General features: G+C 39.7%; 1 protein-coding gene across 1 annotated transcript in view; it reads right to left on the bottom strand.

Moving 5' to 3' along the window:
* LOC107294560 (calcium-activated potassium channel subunit alpha-1) overlaps window positions 1-21,403 on the bottom strand; it is a 212,616-nt gene extending 191,213 nt beyond the window's left edge. The window contains exons 1-6 of the mRNA XM_029285645.1: window positions 21,345-21,403; window positions 20,498-20,552; window positions 19,434-19,573; window positions 18,063-18,136; window positions 15,561-15,634; window positions 13,999-14,163 (exon numbers count right to left, since the gene is read on the bottom strand). Of these exons, the coding sequence (XP_029141478.1) occupies window positions 13,999-14,163; window positions 15,561-15,634; window positions 18,063-18,136; window positions 19,434-19,573; window positions 20,498-20,552; window positions 21,345-21,403 (567 nt within the window). The remainder of the gene's footprint in view (window positions 1-13,998; window positions 14,164-15,560; window positions 15,635-18,062; window positions 18,137-19,433; window positions 19,574-20,497; window positions 20,553-21,344) is intronic.
* Between the last annotated feature and the right edge of the window lie 1,391 nt (window positions 21,404-22,794).

Below are 22,794 nucleotides of genomic sequence, written 5' to 3'. Positions count from 1 at the left end.
CGACTACAAGTGAAGTTGGGCTTGAAAGACAAAGGCAGAAGGAGCATCACTTTTCCCACCAACCAGCCAACCTCTGAAGGCAAAGAAGATATTTTCCACCCCAGCTAGGAAATAGTCACTCCATAAGATGCTTCTTGTGCAACCATTGTTACATTAGCCTCCCTCAGCTGTCCTTGAAGGCCCAAGAAGTACAAGAAGTCTCTTTACTCGGAAAGACAATCGTCCTGGACATCCAGAAGCAACACGGCAGCTGCCTGTTATTTCAGAGACATTCATATTCACCTCATCTCATCAATGATGCATAAATATCCAGGAGACACAAGACAATCCCTGCTGTTTCCCCTTGCCACAATCCACAATGTTGCTACAATCTGCACAGGAGCCCTCAAAATTCATCCAAGAAATGTCCTCCTATAAGCTAAAATTAATGAGCATCTACTTCGCCATATTAGAACGTTCAGTAAAGTTGATTAGATACAATCTCCCCCATACTAAGTGTTTATGCACCCTGCACCCATCTAACCTTCCTATCCCTTCTTTTAGACTGTTTTTAAGTATACATCCCATTTTATTCCATATATACTTTATATCTTCTAGCTTTTCATTTCTTAAAGACCCTTCTATGCTTTTACCCATCCTCCTTACGCTGGTCTATTACCACAATATATATATATGGATACTAGAATGAATTAATAGAGGATACTTTCTACCAAATTAGTCATTAGCATCTTTTTCTTATAGAACTGGCCATTTCATTGACCTTTGCCTCAGGTTAATTAAATAGACAGAAGTAGAAGGAGGTTTTTGAAGACTTTTATTTTTGAGTCATTAATAGCCACAAATATTGTCAACAAGTTTAGAATAGAATAGTATAGAATAGGATAGGATAGGATAGGATATAGAATAGAATAGAATAGAATAGTATAGAATAGGATAGGATAGGATAGGATAGGATATAGAATAGAATAGAATAGAATAGAATAGAATAGAATAGAATAGAATAGAATAGAATAGAATAGAATAGAATAGGATAGGATAGGATAGGATAGGATATAGAATAGAATAGAATAGAATAGAATAGAATAGAATAGAATAGAATAGAATAGAATAGAATAGAATAGAGAAAAGGAATAGAATAGAATAGAATAGAATAGAATAGAATAGAATAGAATAGAATAGAATAGAATAGAATAGAATAGAATAGAATAGAATAGAGAAAAGGAATAGAATAGAATAGAATAGAATAGAATGGAATGGAATGGAATAGAATAGAATAGAATGGAATGGAATGGAAAGGAAAGGAAGGGAAAGATTACGATTTTATAGCTCAAGCTCATATATTCAAAATCAATCCACCACAGGTTTTTGTACAGAGGCACTAAATATTTAATTCCTAGGCAGCTGCTTAAAGCAGACTCAAAGTAACCTTGCAATCTCCTTCAAGGTAAAGAGGAGTGTTTAAAATCCTCAACACATCGCTGTGTTATTTACATGCGACTCAAGATGTCTCTACAAGCTGCCCAGTTTTAGAAAGCACAGCATGAACAATGGGAACTAATGAAGATCTTCGAAAAGCAGAAGGAAATTGAACAGCAGAAGAATCGTCTTCCTCTGGAGCACCGGCTGCCTTGCTCCTCCCAGACGCACGTTCGTTAGCAATGAATTTGTTTAGAGCACAGACAGTAAGTTTCATAATGTGTCCCACCAGCTTAATTTATGCTATTCAGTTTGAAACCACACCACTACTTACACAGGTTTAAAGAGCAAGAAGCCCACCCATTAAGCTGTCTACCATCTATCTATCTATCTATCTATCTATCTATCTATCTATCTATCTATCTATCTATCTACCTACCTACCTACCTACCTACCTACCTACCTACTAATTTTCTGTCTGTGTGTATGTCTGTCTATTTACCCAACTTTTCTGTGTGCTAGTTATCATTCTATCTGTCTCTGTCTCTCTCTTCTCTCTATCTCTCTTCGATCTATCTATCATCTATCTATTTACCTACCTACCTACAAATCTATGTACTAGTTTTCTGTCTGTCTCTCTCTCTCTCTTTTTACCCAAATTATCTGTGTGCTAGTTATCTATCTCTATCTCTATCTCTGTCTCTGTCTCTGTCTCTCTGTCTCTCTGTCTCTCTGTCTCTCTCTCTCTCTCTCTCTCTCTCTATCTATCTATCTATCTATCTATCTATCTATCTATCTATCTATCTATCTATCTATCTATCCTGTCTGTCTGTCTGTCTGTCTGTCTGTCTGTCTGTCTGTCTGTCTCTCTCTCTCTCTCTCTTCTAGTTATCTATCTATCTATCTCTATCTCTATCTCTATCTCTATCTCTATCTCTATCTCTGTCTATCTATCTATCTATCTATCTATCTATACAAAAATATACATATACATATACATATACATATACATATACATATACATATACATATACATATACACATACATATACATATGGAAAGAGACATACTTGGCATCACAAGACAAGATAGAAAGACCCGCACACGGATGAGGGAACAAACAAAAGTATACGATGCCCTCAAGAGAGTCAAAGAATGGAAATGGAAACGGGCTGGTCACACAGCAAGAAGAACTGAGGGCAGCTGGACCAAGGCGGTCATAGAACGGATCCCGCTTGATCAAAAGTGTCCACGAAAGAGACCAAAAACAAGACAGAGTGGCGACATCAACAAGTATGGTGAGCCCAACTGGCAAAAGGAAGCTCAAGACTGTATGGGTTGGAAACAGGCGGAAGTGGCCTTCATCCTGCAGTGGATGGACCAGGGCTAGGAGGATGATGATATATACACATATATACACACACACACACATACACAGAAAGGCAGACAGACAGATATAATGCAAAGTCTCCTCATTTAATGACCCTATAGGAAGAGAGCCATGGTAGCCTATGGCAGCCAAAAATCCAAAGGACCCCAGGAGCACTTTTACAGAGTACCATATTTTATTAAAAGGCTTTCACTTCACAATCTTCATTATCCCACAAAGCAAGCTTATAGCTTTCGACAAAAGGCAAATTTACTCTGAAAACGTGCCACCGGCCTCTCCTGTTGGTAACAGTTTCCACGAACACCAGTTCTATTTTTATTTCCACCTGCATTGACTCCTTAATTAACACCGTGTTCCAGTCACTTCCATCCCCTTAACCGTTCCAAATTCAGTGTAACAAAGCATCCTTGTTTAAGCTGGCAACACATCCCGAGACATATCAGATAGCTGCAGCTACAGCATTGTGAGCTGCTATGAATTGAGTGAATCTGAAGGACAAAATTAGGTCCCTGCCAAATCTTATTCCATCTGCAGCTCCAGGTGGAACAAGATTTCATTTCTCCTCCCAAGTTCTCCGTTTATCGGAACAGGGAACAGTTTCCCTCCCCTGTTTTCAGAGAAAGCGGGAGGGGGGGAATGGCAGACTATTCCTACTTTTTCTGTTTCCCAGTGATGGGAGAAATCTCAGTCTCTTTTATTCAGAGGGAGAGAGGAAATAGAACATAAAACATGAAATAATGGGGCTGGAAGGGACTTTGCAGGCCTTCTAGCAGCAGACTCCCTAGACCAGGAGTCTCCAAACTTGGCCCTTTTATGACTTGTGGACTTCCAACTCCCAGAATTCCTCAGCCAGTGTTGGAGCATTCACAACTTCTGGAGGCAGGTGGTTCCACTGGTTAATTGTTCTCACTGTCAGGAAGTTTCTCCTTAGTTCTAGGTTGCTTCTCTCCTTGATCAGTTTCCATCTGTTGCTTCTTGTCCTGCCTTCAGGCGCTTTGGAGAAGAGCTTGACTCCCTCTTCTTTGGGGCAGCCCCTGAGATATTGGAACACTGCTATCATGTCCCCCCTCGTCCTTCTCTTCGTTAAACTAGACATACCCAATTCCAGCAGCCGTTCTTTGTATGTTTTAGCCTCCAGTCCCCTAATCATCTTTGTTGCTCTTCTCTGCACTCTTTCTAGAGTCTTGACATCTTCTCCTTAGTTCCAGGTTGCTTCTCTCCTTGATTAGTTTCCACCCGTTGCTTCTTGTCCTGCCTTCAGGTGCTTTGGAGAATAGCTTGACTCCCTCTTCTTTGGGGCAGCCCCTGAGATACTGGAGAACTGCATCTAACTTTCTACATTACAGGGGCATCATCTGTTATGTTTCATCTGCACCAATCTAATCCAATGGGTAAGAAAGGGATCCTAATTATTGATGAACCAAATGTGTAGTGAAGTACCTTTGAAATGTATGATCTTAAGTGATTTAAAATACGTATTTTAATATTTTAATCTTAAACATTTAAATATTAAAATGTTTAAAATATTTAAAAATCATATTAATAGGATGCATGGATGGATAGAGGGGTGGGTGGGAGGGAGGGAGGGTGGAGGGACTGACTTCCCACAATGCATTCTTTTGGTTAAAAAAAGAAGAAGCTAAAATTGGCAGAAATATAATTCTTTAAATGGCCCTTTGTAAATAACCAGGCAGAAAAGGGAATGTTAAATATCCAATTAAAAACGCGGAATGTCCATTGACGGATAATAGAGATGGATGTCATTGATTCAACCTCTCTGTGTAAATGCCCAATTAATGTGCATTCTTAAAAACAGAAAAGTTGCACGAAGAACTTCACAACATACGTGTGAAGATTTCACAACTATCGTGGGCTTTTTTTTCTTTTTTTTAAATGAATTGCAGTTATCTGGAAGCATCCAAAATCAAAAGGATGAACAGGGAAAAGATGGGATGATAAAGCTTTGCTGACAAAGTCACCTATCTGCTTTATTATTCCCACCAGAACGGTGTAATGCAGAAGAACCAGAAATATGGGGAGGAGGGGGGGAACCCTAGGTCATATTTAAAATTATTTTTGGAGTCTCGCTTCAATTTATAGCACCTCCATCGCAAACTTTCTCTCACTTTCATCCGCTACCTTTGACAAGACTTCTTTCTCTCACAACAGCTGACATGGGAACGGATTAGCTGGTCTGTAAGCTGAACACAACATCAACTGTGATGTGCTGACTACAGACTTATTCTGCTTTCTGAAGCACTTCCATTCCAAAATAACTTTAGAGGGCCAATTATATACAGAAGGAAACATCTTTCTGCCCGAAGGCAAATCATAAAGGCGAACTGAGATTTATTTATTTTTTTTCCGCTTGATGGTCCCATCATTCTCTCTCCTGAACCAGGCACAAACAGCCAGGAAACATTTCGTAACAATTCTGAGTTTATTTCTCTGGCTAGTTTGCTTTGGGTCCCCTTCTTGCAGCGTGAAGAGCAATCAGGCATGCTTAAAAGGTACACGGGCAGTCCACAGTTGGAGCTGCTTTTGCTAAAGCTGAAGTAAACAGAAACGGAAAGCATCCTTTGCTCATTTGTGTCTGCTGGACGTCTGTTGGAGGGATAGGAGCAGTCCTTCCTTAAAAAGGAAACCCAATCCAGACTAGTGCTGGGCTGCATTAACAGAGGGATAGAATCAAAATCACGTGAAGTGTTAATACCACTTTACAATGCCTTGGTAAGGCCACACTTGGAATACTGCATCCAGTTTTGGTCACCACGATGTAAAAAAGATGCTGAGACTCTAGAAAGAGTATAGAGAAGAGCAACAAGGATGATTAGGGGACTGGAGGCTAAAGCATATAAGGAACGGTTGCTGGAATTGGGGATGTCTAGTTTAATGAAGAGAAGGACGAGGGGGGACAGGATAGCAGTGTTCCAATATTTTAGGGGCTGCCACAAAGAAGAAGGAGTCAAGCTATTCTCCAAAGCACCTGAAAGGCAGGACAAGAAGCAATGGATGGAAACTCATCAAGGAGAGAAGCAACCTACAAATGAGACATTTCCTGACAGTGAGAACAATTAACCAGTGGAACAACCTGCCTCCAGAAGCGGTGAATGTTCCAACACTGGAGGTTTTTAAGAAGAGACTGGACAGCCATTTATCTGAAATGGTATAGGGTTTTCTGCCTGAGCAGGGGGTTGGACAAGATGACCTTCAAGGTCCCTTCCAGCTTTACTATTATTATTATTATTAGTGCTTGGCACAGAAGCTGATGCTTTAAGACAGGGGTCTTCAAACTTGGCCCTTTTAAGACTTGTAGACTTCAAATCCCAGAATTCCTCAGCCAACATAGCAGAAGAGACACAAAATGAGGGTAAATTCTAAAGTAAAAATGTTTTTACTTTAAAAACTATCCTTTTGTTATTTTAGGACAATCCATAACAATACACCATCCGACATTCTTCTATATTTACTTATTTATTTTTTTTTTAAAAAAAAACAGGCTGGCCTTAACTGTTAAAGCTACATGTTCTTCCTAGTGACTATTTTATTTTAAAGAAATGGTAATTTATTTGTCTCGAAAGGGGAAAAATGCACAGTGCGTTGTGAGTGAGCTAAAACTTAACCCAAACAATCAAACATAAATAAAACAACTGGAAGGAAGACAAACAGAAATTAGACTACATTTCCTTAGTAATCAGATTTATAATTAGTTATCCGCCCTGGCTTTTAACCGGTTCTAGAACAAAATGACTGCTAATGAAGCTTTAGTTCGGTTAAGGGGACAGGTTTTTCGTTGGATTTACCAGCAAGCAGAAATGTTTATTCTCTGAACATTATGTTAACTACTTTGCCCCATCACAAAGAATTTGCACTTGATTCAACAATAATGAGCATTTCATAAGCTAGAAAACCATGGATCCTTCAGGCAGTCACCTGATATATTCTTTATGCAGCAATTTTGAATCATCAGTGAATATTTTTCCTCCAGGGCGCTAATTCAAGTTTATCAGTATTTGTGCAATCCTGTTTTTTTTAATTTTAATTCTCCATGTAACGTCCTAGACCCCAGTGTAACAGTGGCCACAGCAGTTCCAAATTTTCCAGAGCTCATAATTCATTTTTTAATGTGACAGAAAACTTCAGAGAACATCCATCCATTTTAAACAATGAAATGAACTCAAAATGACTCAGCTTCAGTTGGTATCTATGATCTTATGTAATAGCTGCAGTATTGTACCCCCAATAATAATAATAATAATAATAATAATAATAATAATAATAATAATAATAATAATAATAACAACAACAACAACAACAACAACAACAACAACAACCATCATTGATGGTCTGGAATAGTCTAGAAATAAATTTAGCTGTTACATTACTCTAAGACATACCATGAGTCCTCGTGATAATTTAAGCCCTACAATAACGGATAGTATGTGATCATGTTTCTTGGGTAAACCACCCAAATTCTAAGTAGATTTTAAATTTGCTTCTTGTGACTTCTGATGATAAAAGATTTAAATGCCGCCATTAATAAAAGTTCTCCTACATTTAGGAAAATTAGGCATTCTCTTATATTTACTGTAAGGGGGATCACTGGTGAGGCTAAAACACCCTTCCTTGGCCCTGCAACCAAATTTACTAAAGTAAAAAGGGATAAAATGTTTTTCAAACACATCTTGACTGGAAGGGCATGACAATAGGTAAGAAAAAAGGAATGTAGGTCTGCAGCTAACAAGTAATTTCTGAAATTCATAACACTACTTCTTCTTCTTCTTCTTCTTCTTCTTCTTCTTCTTCTTCTTCTTCTTCTTCTTCTTCTTCTTCTTCTTCTTCTTCTTCTTCTTCTTCTTCTTCTTCCTATTCACCACCTCCTCCTCCTCCTTCTTATTCACCCTATTCTCCTCCTCCTCCTCCTCCTCCTTCTTCTTCCTTTTCACCTTATTCTCCTCCTCCTCCTCCTCCCTCTCTCTCTAAATGCCTACAACATTATGTTCAGGTGGTCCTCAACCAGTTTACTTAGTGACCATTCAAAGTTATAACGGCACTGATGGAACAAAACTATCATCTATTTACTCTGAAATCTTTCTTTCTATTCTGGACAGCCAGCCTCTGTCTGCGAAGCCCGCAAGCAAAATGATGACAACGTAGACTACAATGGTATCTGAGATAAACTCTAATCTTCAGAGGAAAACTCAGGTGGCAATTTGGAATGTATAGCTTAATACTTCATCTGGGATGGAAAATGACAAGACAGAACAGAACAGAACACACAGGACAGGAAATAGGAAATAGGAAATGATAGAATAGAATAGAATAGAATAGAATAGAATAGAATAGAATAGAATAGAATAGAATAGAATAGAATAGGATAGGATAGGATAGGATAGGATAGGATAGGATAGGATAGGATAGGACAGGACAGGACAGAACAGGATAGGATAAACAGAGTTGGAAGGGACCTTGGAGGTATCTAGTCCAACCCCAAGCTCAAGCAAGAAACCCTATAACATTTCAGACAAATGGAGCATTCACAACTTCCAGAGGCAAGATGTTCCACTGATTAATTGTTCTAACTGTCAGGAAATTTCTTCTTGGTTCTAGGTTCTTAGTTCTCTTTTAAGAGAATCTTTTCTTTGGCAGTTTCGCCTCTAGAGGGAGGCGTTCACTATAGCTGCTGCATCAGAAAAAACACTAAGCCATTTTTTAAAAAGTTTGAATCACAACATATACACGTACTGTCCATTATCACATTCAATGATCCAGTTTTATATATATATATACATATATCAGGGATACAATATTTGATAGGGTGTTGTAACTATACACCCATGCAGTTAAGGTTTTAGAATCAGAAAGCAGACCGTTAACAATGTCACAATTCATGTAACAATTGCTTAACAATCGTGGTAAAATGATCGTAAAATTGAGTGCCTTGCTTAGCAACAGAAATTCTGTTGTGGGCAAAATGTATATTCCTCAGGCAACCTGGAAGAATTAGATCAAAGAATTAGATCAGTTTTGGTCACCATGCTACAAAAAAGGTGTTGAGACTTTGGAAAAAGTTCAGAGAAGAGCAACTAAGATGATCAAAGGCCTGGAGACTGAAACACACGAAGAACGGCTGCCGGACTTGGGTTTGGCTAGTCTGGAGAAAAGAAGGACTAAGGGTGACATGATAGTAGTGTTTCAATATCTGAGGGGCTGTCACAAAGAAGAGGGGGTCACGTTATTCTCCAAAGCACCAGAAAGCAGGACAAGAAACAATGGTTGGAAACTGATCAAGGAGAGAAGCAACCTGGAATTAAGGAGAAACTTCCTAACAGTGAGGACAATTAACCGGTGGAACAGCTTTGCCTTCAGAAATCGTGGGTGCTCCATCACTGGAGGTTTTTAAGAAGAGATTGGACAGACACTTGTCTGAGATGGTATAGGTTCTCCTACTTGAGCAGGGGGCTGGACTAGAAGACCTCCAAGGTCTCTTCCAGCTCTATTCTATTCAAACTAAATGTCCATCTGATGCTACATTCCATTTCCAGTTCTGAACATACAGAGGCTTCCAAGAACCTCAACCGTAACAATTATACTTTCGCCCCGCCACTGAAGCTGCCCCAGCAGACTCCACAATGTGTCTTCTCCTTTTTTCATCCATGCTTTGTGAACTTACAGCAGACAGCAGAGAAGTGAAGGCGATATATTGTCTGTTATTGGCTCCAGAGCAAAGCTGGAGAAGAAGAATTTGAGATGAATCTGAAGTGAGGAGAGCAATGACAAATTTGGACGAGAACGTGAAAATAAGGATAGGTGTGCATTATGAAAGAGTTCAGAGCAGTTAAAACAGGGGTCTGTCCAATTATGTAAGGACACTGAGGAAAAAAATGAGGAAAGAAACGATTAGAAATGGTTACCTAGTCCTAGAGAGTACATCAACTGCTGGCAGAATCTATCAACTCAAGTCCTAATGAAGGCTGATGGCTCCCTTGAGGTGGTGGTCAGATGGAATTCACATACTTCAGATGTGACACTGAAGTAATCATTCTTGATAAGAGCACTTTCCTCCAAGGATTTTTTAAAAACCATTTTTGAAACCTATCCCTCCCGCTAGTCAGATCCATATCTTGCATATGTCAGTAAAATTATGATTACTTCATGGTTAAGTGTTGGCTCTGTATAAAATGGGGAGACCACCGAACCACATTTTAGAGCTTCAGAAGGAACTAACTAAGACTAAGTGTGTATGCCATGGTCCACATACTTTGGAGAACAAAGGAACACTTTTGTGATTTTGCCATTTTTAGCCATGTCTCCCCAGAAAAGAGGGAGGGCTTTCCAACCTCGGGCAGTGTTTCAAGCACCCCCAAAGCCAATTACGATATTGCAGAGTATAGATCAGAGGAAAGAAGAAGCACAGTCTTATTGCCAACAAGACAAGATTAATTTAAAAAAAAAAAGATTGTTAACATCTTGAAATGATGCCTGTGTGATTCACACAATGTGGATCAACAGGACACCATAGCGTCACATCTTTCGGCAGGGAGATGAGCCTTTCACAACATCACATGGCTAACGACAACAGTGAATCATGTTGCGATGCATCTATGCGTGTGTGCTTTTTCTTACTCAAACAAAAAATAGCTGCAGGAGCTTCAGAACCCTGCAAATATATGAATGAGAGTCATTATTCAGCAGGACCTGAGGATCCTGATGGAAATGGGGCAGATGGCAGGGTCTCCCAGGGCTTTCAGCTGGATTCCAAAAGATGAGGAAGGAGATGCCCAGAAAGAGAGGCCCAAAATATATATATCGGTGCTCTGTGGTCCCGCAAAACTCAACGTGCATGAATTTATACGAGCCCAGAAAGACATCCCCACAAATGCTCCAGAGTTTTGGCAATAAGAGCAGTGCAGAAGATTTATTTTTTAACGCACGCACACAAACAGAGACCGTATAGATTAAAGGAAGCTGGAGTTACCATGGTAACCCATAGGACCAGCTCAACACTGTGTATTTTACAGTGTCGTAATTCCGGGGCTGGCGAAGGCCAACCAGAAGCGTTATTCCTGTCCCTATGGAAACCGAAGGGAATAGCTGTAGTCGCGCTGTAGTCACAGGGAATTAAAACCATCCTGGGAACATCTATCTCCAGCTCAGCAGACAGCAATTGCTGACGTGGAGAGCTGCCACCAATTTATTCAGGAAGAGGAAACCCCTGTATATCAGTATCAGATTCAAGCCAGCTGGGATTCTCAGCCTACAAATTAACTACAAGGGAAATACAACGGGTCTGCCAACCGATCGACGCGAAGGATCTGTGTCATTGGAGAATGAAGTTTCTCCCCCCTCCCCGGTAAACAGGAAATGTTGAATCTTTCTACCTTTTCTAATTGTTAAATGAATTCTTAGCATCTTACCTCCTCCTGAAAGACTTTAGCCTTGCAAAACAAGTGCAGGATTGCCTGGGACAAAGATATAAATGGGGATAGTAGTATATAAATACTAAATCTAAACCCAGATTAATAGGCCATAGCGGTGGTGTCCATATAATGAGTTACAATGAACAACGACAAAAAAGAAGAAGATATTGATCATCATTCTAATGACTCGATGTTACATCGGATTTAGATATAAGGCAATGGCAGAGTTCCCATAATATGGTGAAGCACCCTACTTTAACCTACTTCAGACCTAAGTAGTAATTAAATGGCAGGTGATCGTGAAGTATCAGGAATGTTGATTGAACGGGGAAATCCGAATAGAATCCCAGAATTATAGCGTTCTTGTCAAATTCCAGGCCCAAGCGAAGAGTCCTTATACCAGGGGTCTTCAAACTTGGCCCTTTTATGACTTGTGGACTTCGACTCCCAGAATTCCTCAGCCAGGCACGCTGGCTGAGGAATTCTGGGAGTTGAAGTCCACAAGTCATAAAAGGGCCAAGTTGAAGATCCCTGCCTTATACCATCCCAGACAAATGTTCACCCAATCTTTTCTTGAAAACTTCCAAGAAAAGAGCATTCACAACTCCAGGAGGCAAACTATTCCATTGATTAACCATTCTCACTGTCAGTAAATTCCTCTTTATTTCCAGGTTGGGTCTCCCTTTGATGAGTTTCCACTCATGGGCCTTTGGTGCTATGGAGAATAAATCAATAAATCCCCATGACAGCCTTTCAAATATTGGAAGACGGCTACCATGTCATCCCCAGTCCTTCTCTTTATTAGACTTGACATACCTAGTTTCCTTAACCCTTAACAGTAACTAACAAAGTTAAGCTGCACAGAAAGTAAGCATGAAACAAAGGATCCTGTTCTAGCTGCCAAATTATAAAAAGTATCTCAAAATGTTGTTTTTCTTTCCACGGTTTTGTTTCCGAAATTTTTGAGATTAATTTAGAATGGAATGAGTTTTCACAAACTGTTCTTGGTTTTTTGACAGCTGCCTAGGCAGCAAAAGACACAACTTCTGAAATCATTTTCACACATGTGCTTGCTTAGCAAGTTTCCTACTTTATTTAATGTGCGAAAAAAAGAGGAAAAAAATGCATGTGGCTATTCCACTTTTTGTTTTATTATCCATAGGTCACTTCTCAGCCAGGCTGTATTATCTCTGATTTCACTTGGGGCAGGGTTATATTATTTAGATTATTTCAGGATTTTGTTATATTTATTTATTTATTTGTTTGTTTGTTTGTTTATTTATTTATTTATTTCAGGGGTCTTCAAACTTGGCCCTTTTTACGACTTGTGGACTTCAACTCCCAGAATTCCTCAGCCAGGCACGCCTGGGGCATTCCCCAAGACAATTAAGCTAATATTGATATTATACCATATTATCCCTTTCTTTTACAAGTGGCAAAGGATTCTATGGCAGTTGGACAATTTTAAGCATCAGAGTATTTATTTATTTTTTACTAGGTTGGGGAAAATAAAATGAAAAAGTGTTAAGACAAGTTTTCAAATCAAATATTTTTATCATAGTCTTTGACCAGTCTTCACAATAAAAAAAAGGATAGTTTGACACAATTTGTCATTTATTTATGCACATGAAGGAATGGCAGAACTGGAGGGGGTGGAGTCAAAAGAGGGATCAGCCTAGAATCCCTACATGGCCACAAGTGAACTAAGTCAGCTTCCTTGAATTCTTTTCACCCTAATCTAACTCCAAGCAGGTATTAACTGTTAGTTGAGGAATTTCCTACACATAGGCATTTTAGCAATAAATCAATTCCTCATCATACAAAAACTTTTAGAATAATTGTAATACTTATCTTTTTTAAAAAAAATACATGCTCAGCATTAAAGAGAGCTAATTAACCCCCATTAGCTTATTACTTGCAGTGTGTTTTAGTAGTCCAATGTTTTCATTTACTTTATATAAAAGCATTCTGCATTACAAAAACAGGATTATTGCTACAGTGCCTACGTTGAAAATGACTGCGCTCAAATGAAAAGAGATATTTCCCTTTGGATGTAAAAGACTCAGGATATAATGAATCACGTTAAACTGTTTCTACAGTTTAACGATCATAAAGGAACAACACCATGCTCAGAGAACAGTTCTTCTCAGCACTATGCTGATTGGCTTGTAGACCATCACCAGTCTTATATATATATAGCAATTGTAACTATAGACCATCTAAGGGTGTGTTATCACAATCACATAATAGTACATGTTGTAAGTATCATTTAAGTTTTCCAAACACATTGTGAAGTCTACACCATAGACCTGAAGTAGATTCACGTGGTCACTATTGACCATAAACCTCAAGCATTTGCAATGTAATCCGAAAACATCTATTTATTAGTACTTAATGCCCAGCTTCATGTAACTTAATGAGTTACAATGACATCAGAACGACAACACGTGTGTCGTGATGTCACTGAGCATTGGTGTGATCATGAAAAGGCTTCGTAACAAATACATAAGCTGCATCACTTGTGGGGTCACACCATGTCGTGTGGGTTGCCTTCTTGCTGTCCCCTCTTCCTCACTCACACTCACACACACACACACACACACACACACACACAGCCATGTCAGTCCATGAAGCCAGTGCAAACTCCAACTATCCCATCCAATACTTGCTGATCTGAAGCCTATCATTCCAGGCATCAGCTAACTCCTGGAATCTAAATTTCACACAAGGGAAGGAAAAAAAAAAACCCAAAACAAGATTGGGAACACTCACAAGAACTCTGCCGGTTAAGGTCTGGGCTGAAATCATCACCCCTGCCCAGTCTTTCACAGAGGTCATCCAGCCGACTTCTACCGCCACCGTTTCTTCTTTTTCTTCTGTGCCTTTCAAATCCCCATCTGCCAGGGGCTCCACATTGCTAGTTATCTTCTGGGCCTCCTAGAAAACAGAAAATAGAGAGGATAATTAGAAGGGCCGTGATGGAAAACCACAAGGAAATGGAGTAAAATGGAGTAAAGTTAACATTCTATCTTATCACGAGTGAGCAAATCCTGTCCCTTAGCCAACCACACACAAATCTCAGTGGTGGGATTCAGCCGGTTCGCACCACTTTGGCAGAACCGGTAGCTAATTTTGTGTTGCCCAGGCCCAGAACGGACTTCCGGAAGCTGCATCCACACAGAGAACCGGTTGTTCCCCTCTTTGAATCCCACCACTGACAAATCTCATAAGCCGTACTCAATTCTTTGGTCAATAACTATTGGATTAACAATGGACACTAAGTGTTCTGAATTCTGCTGCTCTCCTTACATCTCCTCTCATCAGAAAAGATTAGATTTTTCTAATCTTTTAGATTTCTAGAGAGACATTCCCTGAAGATGGGCTCCAGCGTGACAAAAGCTCTTGTCCCATTGACCGACTCAGATTGGATCCAAGCAAGATTAGATTTATTTCAAATCTACCTTCTGAAGAAAGGATGTGTTTTAAAAGTTGGATGTTCCTATCCAGCTGTGCACAAGATGCCACGTACTTCAACGGAAGCTGATCCGATCAACCTGAAGTGATGGACTTACAAGAGAATCAGGGTTGGAGAGAAAGGGACAGGGTGTAGAAGAGACCAAGGCTGTCTAAAACAGGGGTCCCCAACTCCCGGTCCATGGACCAGTACTGGGCCACAGCATGCCAGCAACTGGTCTGCACAAACAAGCAAAGCCCCATCCATGGGGTGCAGGCAGCACACAAAACCACACACTCTCTGGTCTGAGGAAAAATCTTTCTCCATGGAACCGCTCCCTGGTGTCCAAAAGGTTGAGGACCTCTGGTCTAAAGGGCTGTTGTAGAATAAGAGGGGTCACTGAATTCCCTTCCAGCTCTATTCTGATGGATGGATGGATGGATGGATGGATGGATGGATGGAAGGAAGGAAGGAAGGAAGGAAGGAAGGAAGGAAGGAAGGAAGGAAGGAAGGAAGGAAGGAAGGAAGGAAGGAAGGAAGGAAAGTTTGTTCCTGGGTTGACTGGTTACCCATTTATTTTAATCTGATTCATCTGAAGAACACATGCTTCTCTGCTTCAATTTTCCTGGACTTCCTTAAATTCTCTTAAGGAAACTAGAGTCACCCATGGATACAGATAAAACAACATAGGACGATGATTAGAGTGAAAAGAATTTTTGTAGATGGGTTGAACTTCCTAGAATGACATTTTTCTGCACAAAGGACAACCCAGAATGAACGTTCAGCGTGGGCCATATTTCAAGAGTTGCTACACCGACTGTTTAGGAATTTTAAACCCAAAGATGCTGGGTCCCTATTCTCTACGGACAACATAGCTGACATCTGCAAACTCTGAGATAAATGTAGCCAGGTATTTATATGGCCTTCTATGTCTCTGTGCATAGACAAAATTAACTGAGAAGCAACAAAAAAATGGATATTAGTCATGCATTGTTTTTTAATTTATGGTTTCTAGAATTAGTTTCCCAAGGATGCTCACACTGAGCGGTGTGTGAAGTCTTAAATGCCAAGCAAAACTGAAATGCAAATTTCCAGCAGGACCACTATTTAAAGAGTCCTTTGATTAATCCAAGAGAGAGCGCCCCCCCCCCCTAAGCCTTTACTGAGTCACTAGAGGGACAGGAAACAGCAAAACAACCTCTGAATCACTGTTGGCCTACAATCATCATTCATATTTGGTGTCTCCAGAAACAGCTACTACACAACTACTGAGTTCTTACATCCAAGATAAATATGTTTTAGTCATGAGTGGCACAAAAGGGGGAAATCGTTAACCTCCAAGCAAGGAACGTCCTGGTTGATTGTTGATCTCGATGATGGGTGGATTCATGTAGCCACCAAGAACAACCCAAAAAAGTCTTTGTCTTTATCTAATAACACACAGCTACTCCAGCGTTTCCCCGGGTCCTGTGTGATGTTTTCCTCTTGTCTCCAGGAATTTAAGGAAGTCCAGAGAAGCATGTGTTCTTCAAATGAATGAGATGAAAAAAAAATGGGTAACCAATCAACCCAGGAACAAACTTTCCTTCCTTCCTTCCTTCCTTCCTTCCTTCCTTCCTTCCTTCCTTCCTTTCCTTTCCTTTCCTTCCATCCATCCATCCATCCATCCATCCATCCATCCATCCATCCATCAGAATAGAGCTGGAAGGAACCTTGGATATATAGAGATATAGATAGATAGATAGATAGATAGATAGATAGATAGATAGATAGATAGATAGATAGATAGAGTGAGAGAGAAAGAGAGAGAGACACACACACAGAGAGAGAGAGAGAGGGAGAGAGAGGGAGAGAGAGAGAGAGAGACTGCAACTCATCTTTTATCTTATGCAGAAATATTCATTAACATTAACTGCTCATTGAACAAAAGAGACTGTCTTGAATGCACTTAGAGATGAAAAAGTACAAAAATAAACCAAAACAAGAAAAGAATCGAGGGAGAAACTATCAATATCCACACATATAAATCAAAGGTCCAGCAGATTTCTTCAGAGATGCAATCTTCTCAGTGGACCGAGAATGTAAACAAACACGGTATTCCAGAAGGCACAGAGAAAAATTGGCTTCACAATACAATTTTGTCTGGAAGAATCGCTCATATACTCCAGAAGATGAGATTCAGTCCTATGGGGGCTTCCTTAGCCGAGCCACACATAATGAGACTTACAGTATTTCTGTGTAAAAAACAAGCCTGGAGCTACGTAGCCTGTTTCTCTCAATCCTAGCCTTGGACCAGATTTATCCCACAAAGCAGCAATACACCAGCAAGAGCAATGGAGATGTCACACAAGAGGACAGAATCAAAGCCAGTGGCTTTAGTTTAAGATCTGGAGTATATATATATATATATATTTGCCTCATCATTTACTTATTGCAATATCCCTTCAGTCAAGCAAATCTAAGACACTTAAAGGTGCAATTAAACAAGTAACATCCAGCAACACAAATGCTTATTTCAATAAATGGAATGGAATAATCAATCATTGCACCCGATACCTCCAAAGTATCTCATTCTTACATCCCTGATTCTCAGATGCATTCTTGAATAGCAAGGTCAGGAAAACTTTCTGAAAGAGATTTTCCTTTTCCTTTTCTTTTTCCTTCCCCCTTTCCTTTCCTTTCCTTTCCTTTCCCCTTCCCTTCCCCTGGTAGAAAGCTTTAATCTCAGCTATCCGGGACTCAAGAGAAAGAGACATTTCCAGAATCCGAGAACGAAATTTTCACTGGTGTCTTATTTATTTAGAGACGCGTTCTAAGTTAATATTATCTTTATGCAGCCAGGCTGCTTACCTGTTGTTGTGTAAAGTATTCATTATTTTAATTGCTTGATGACAGGGAACATATAAATAGAGCGAGGTGGGAGGGTGCATCCATTACTTGGTGCAGCGTTGTCTCTCTTACATTTATAAATGTTGTGGAGACATTGCATATTTATCAGAAGGGAAGATTTAGAGTCACACAACTAGACGTCGGTTTTAAAGCTGTGACAGAAACAGAGACTTCCTGTTAATGGGGGGGGAATGGTTGGTTTTTTTAATATCACAACATCCAAATTCCAATTCGTTTACCATGTTTATTTTTCAAAATAGTCAGGAGGCAGGAGAAAGTCCATTTATGTAATGAAAGACCTATAAGGAAACTGGATCATAGTTACCAAAGACTAGCCAATGTTTCTCAAAGCTGGGTAGACATTGTAAAGCTGTCCTCTCTGATCAAAAATCCCTCCCTGGTGAAATGGCGTCTATGGACAGATTCCCAAAACCTACCAGTATCCAAAACTTCAATCTCCATCACAGCCAGCTCTGCCACATATTAAAAAGACAAAGATTGGGGCCCATTTTCTTCCCTAAATGGACATAGCAACCATCATGTTCTTCCACTGTCTTAATGCCTAAACTGCAGAAGCAAAGAAATGTTTTAGACTGAATCTCTCCAAATCTGACCTTATTTCTTTTCTCTGAAAGAATGCCAAGTCTTTCTCTCTTTAATACATGAGAAAGCTCTGCCTTTGGGGGCAATGAGAGTGGCTTTTCTATCTATAACCTGCATGGACTGTGGACATCCCCACTTCGAAATTATAAAAAATGCATATAGCTTGGGTTTTAGATGTTGGCAGTGGTTTGGTCTCCAAGCTTGCCATTTTAGAATGGGAGTGGAGTGGAGTGGAGTGGAGTGGAGTGGAGTGGAGTGGAGTGGAGTGGAGTGGAGTGGAGTAGAGTGGAGTAGAGTAGAGCAGAGCAGAGCAGAGCAGAGCAGAGCAGAGCAGAGTAGAGTAGAGTAGAGTAGAGTAGAGTAGAGAATGGAATGGAAGTCTTCTAGTCCAACCCCCTGCTCAACCGGGAGATCCTATACCATTCCATACAAATGGTTGTCCAGTCTCTTTTTTAAAACTTCCAGTGTTGGAGCAGCCACAACTTCTGGAGGCAGGTTGTTCCACTGATTTTGTTCTCACTGTCAGGAAATGTCTCCTTATTTTTAGGTTGGTTCTCTCCTTGATTAGTTTCCATCCATTGCTTCTTGTCCTGCCTCCAGGTGCTCTGGAGAGTAGCTTGACTCCCTCTTCTTTGGGGCAACCCCTGAGATATTGGAACAGGGCTGTGATGTCCCCCCTCATCCTTCTCTTCATTAAACTAGACATGCCCAATTCCAGCAACCGTTCCTTATATATTTTAGCCTCCAGTCCCCTAATGTTAGTGTTGACCCCTAATGTTTACTTTAGAAATTTAATCCCCAAATTTCACTACCAGGCTAGGTAACATCATCAGCGGACTTCTACACTTCTACCGGTCTCGCTGATAATGACCAAAGTCATGATGAAAGGCAGTTTCTTGTGATTTATGCTCATGTACTCAGTCAAATGGAAAATAGGAAAAATGCAAACAATTTCATGCTAGCAGCAGACCTTCACTTGCCACCTCCACTGGTTCTCCAAAAGTGAGACCAGACTTTTGGAGAACTCTTCAGGTTAAAGGATTAAAAATATCAGTATTGGTTATAAATCATTACCCGCGTGAGTTTAATGACAGTTAACCTCAGCAAGAGTTTCTGACCCTTAAGAAAAAAAATTCATAGTGCCACAATTTAGGGTGAAACGTAGGTAAGAATAAGGATAAATGATCCCATTACAACAGTGTCAGGCTTAAAATCAAGATCCATTGCTGTTCAAAGAAAATACCATATTTGCATTAAATACTATAGGGGGGAGGAGGAGGAGGAGGAGGTGGTGGTGGAGGAGGTGGAGGTGGAGGAGGAAGAAGAGGAGGAGTCCAACCCATGGTTTACAATAAGCCTTATTTCTCTCTTGCTCTCTCTATTTCTTCTTGAGCATACTTCCTTGAATGTCCCAAAATGTAATTGTTCAGGGTTGAATTGCTTTTACTGGAATTTAATTCATTTTAATTTAATCTAATTTAATTTGAGGCTCTGCCCAAATCCGAACGACTCTGGGCAGTGGAAGAACTGACCCAGCACCTGCTTTAAGATTGACAAAAATTAATGAATTAGTTTTCGTAAGTATGTCTTGCTCATTTGCAGGAAAAAAAAATGTGGATACTTATTAGACACACACACCCCTGAAATAATAAAGCCACTAATAAATCTAAATTGCAGAAAATCATTACAGTAGAAAAACACCATTAGGTAGCAGTTACTAGGACTCAGAAGGTTTTTTTTTTAAAAAAAAATTGATTAAAAGCTCTTGTCCTTCCTACAGAAAAAGGTTGAATTTAAATAGCTTTGGAGAGAAATTAGGAGTCACGGGAGAATACGGCTTAAGGTTGGCCTAAATTTTAACCTAAGTGGAAGAATCTCCAAGGAAAACCCACTCAATCTACCCTTAAGAAAACCAACTATATGATCTCATCCCTAACTAAAAAAACAAAAAAAAAAACAAACAAACCCAAAGAGAAATACATCTTCCATATTTGTTGGATACATCAAAGTTTCATTATTCAAATTGACATCATCGCCAATCAGCCATCCATCCATCCATCCATCCACCCATCCATCCATCCATCCGTCCATCCATCCATCTATCTGATCAATCTCAGGTTCACAGGTGATACGTTGAGTGGGATCTTTAAAATATATGTTTCTTTTTAATCCTTACTTCTCAGCTTTTGCTCAGTTGGTACTTTCAGGATCTGAGTGAACTCATTCCTGTGCCAAGGGATGCAATCACATTTAGACACTGAATTATTTAGAGTTCCACTTAACTGTTTACTTGTCCCCACACGGGAGTATATGAAACAAGTTTACCTTATAGAGAGTTGCAGCAATTATACCAACAGCAAATGGACTGCTACATCCAGAGCTATTGTGAAAAAGAGGGCATCGAATATGAACTTGCAACATTTGCTGTCTTCATACCTGATCTTTTTTTTTTTTTAAAGCAAAGGAAATATTTCGGGAGCAGAGCAATGTAAAGTTTAAATTCAAGCTAAGAAGGTCTCAGTTTCAGACTTATTAGGGATCTCTGATAAAGCACTATATTTTCAACTCTAGCTGCCTATCTGTCAATCGTCCCACTCAGTCATCTAGCAAAGCAAGAATCCTGGCCTATGGTTTGACGAAGAGTACACTTTACTAAAACTTAAGTGGTTACAGAAGTAGCGAAGCTGGATCTGGCATTTTCGAGCACAAACGATACAATTAACCTTCCCTTTTCCCCCGGCCACCCCTGTTATCAATAAATGTCAATTCGAGGACTATTCATACTTTCTGAACAGCTAAAACAACGTTGAGGCACTTATCACACAGGAAAGAAACAATTCTTGGCATGCAAAATTCAGTTTTTAAGAAGAAACTGGACAGCCATTTGTCCAAAATGGTATAGGGGTTCCTGCCTGAGCAGGGGGTTGGACTAGATGACCTCCAAGGTCCCTTCCAACTTTATCTTTATCATCATCATCATCATCATCATCATCATCATCATCATCATCATCATCATCATCATCATCATCATTATTATTATTATTATTATTATTATTATTATTAGTTATTGTAAGCTTGCATTCAGACAAGAACAGCAAGTGGTAGGCTGCATCTGAATATCTGTATCTGAGTACAGAACTGAGAAATGTGCAGGAAGATTTTGATCTTGTACCCTTGCAGGTTTGAATCTTTTGGCGGAGACAAAATTATTTTGTATCGGCTAGCTCCCATATCAAGTAGAACTTGCAACTCTATCCCCCACCCCTCCTCAACGTTTGATGGGTCCCATCCCCCTGGACTTTTGTAACATCTTGAAAATGTTAGGTCCTAAGGGTGGGATAGAGCCCTGCCTGTCTGGATGATTGTTAGATAATGCCCAGATGCTAGGCAAAGAAATCTTGGGAGTAGGACTCATATATCAATGCAGAAAATTCTTAAAGTGAACATAAAGATTAAACCAGAAACTTTCCTTCTGGGTCTAATGGAAAGAGAACTGGAAAAAAAATTGGAACTTTTGATTTTCTATATGTTGACGGCAGGAAGACTGCTCTATACATAAAAATGGAAGGATGCCTCGATTCCCACCATGGACGCCGAATGGCTACAAAAATTAATGGAATTAGCAGAGACAGCCAAATTGACTGTGTTGATAAAATAAAAGAACCTAAGTCCTTTTGTTTCTACTTGGAAACCACTTCTGGACTTTGTGCTTGAGGTGGGAAAAAAAGATATTATGGTTTTAGGTTTTACCGATTAGACTGATTTGCCGATACAGAAATGGCTAGGGGACACGACTATAGAAATGTAAAAAGTTGAGATTTGATTTCAGTGTCCGATTTTACTGCAACAGAGAGAGTCAAAAGTCAATGCATTTTGTTTCTTTCCCTCCCCTTCTTCACACCTTGTTTTCCCTTTTTCTACTGTTGTCCCCTACAGTTTGCTTTTGTATTTTCACATTTTATGTTATAAATGAATAAAACTAAAGATAATGCCCAGCTGCTATGTGTTTTATTTTTATTCTAGGTATTTTATATATTTTATTTTTTGTAAAGGAAGGAAAGAAGGAAGGAAGGGAGGAAGGGAGGAAGGAAGGAAGGAAGGAAGGAGAGAGAGAGAGAGAGAGAGAGAGAGAGAGAGAGAGAGAGAGAGAGAGAGAGAGAGAGAGAGAGAGAGAGAGAGAGAGAGAGAGAGAGAGAGAGAGAGAGAGAGAGAGAGAAAGAAAGAAAGAAAGAAAGAAAGAAAGAAAGAAAGAAAGAAAAGGAAAGAGAGAGAGAAAGAGAGAAAGAGAGAAAAAAAGGAAGAGAAAGAGAGAGAGAAAGAAAGAAAGGAAGAGAAAGAAAGAGAAAGACAGAAATTTGAGGCTATCCTATCACATGTCACTCTATGGAACTTAGCTGACTCCATAGGGGAATGCAGGAAAATAATCACCTCAACTCATAGTAATGTTACCTTCAGGTGGGAACACACAGAGATGTTTACCTTCTCATTCTAATTTGTTCAGATTGGTGAGGACCTTGACCTCAAGTTCATTGTCTATGTAGACCAAGTTCCTCTAACAAAGGCATTGAAAATTACTTCTGAGCTGCAGAACTCCTTTGGAAAGTGTGAGTTTTAACTCGCCA

Source organism: Protobothrops mucrosquamatus, unplaced genomic scaffold (genome assembly GCF_001527695.2).
Source record: "Protobothrops mucrosquamatus isolate PMUCROS unplaced genomic scaffold, P.Mucros_1.0 scaffold1990, whole genome shotgun sequence".
Lineage (NCBI taxonomy): Eukaryota > Metazoa > Chordata > Lepidosauria > Squamata > Viperidae > Protobothrops > Protobothrops mucrosquamatus.
This window is presented reverse-complemented; position numbering and strand designations above follow the sequence as displayed.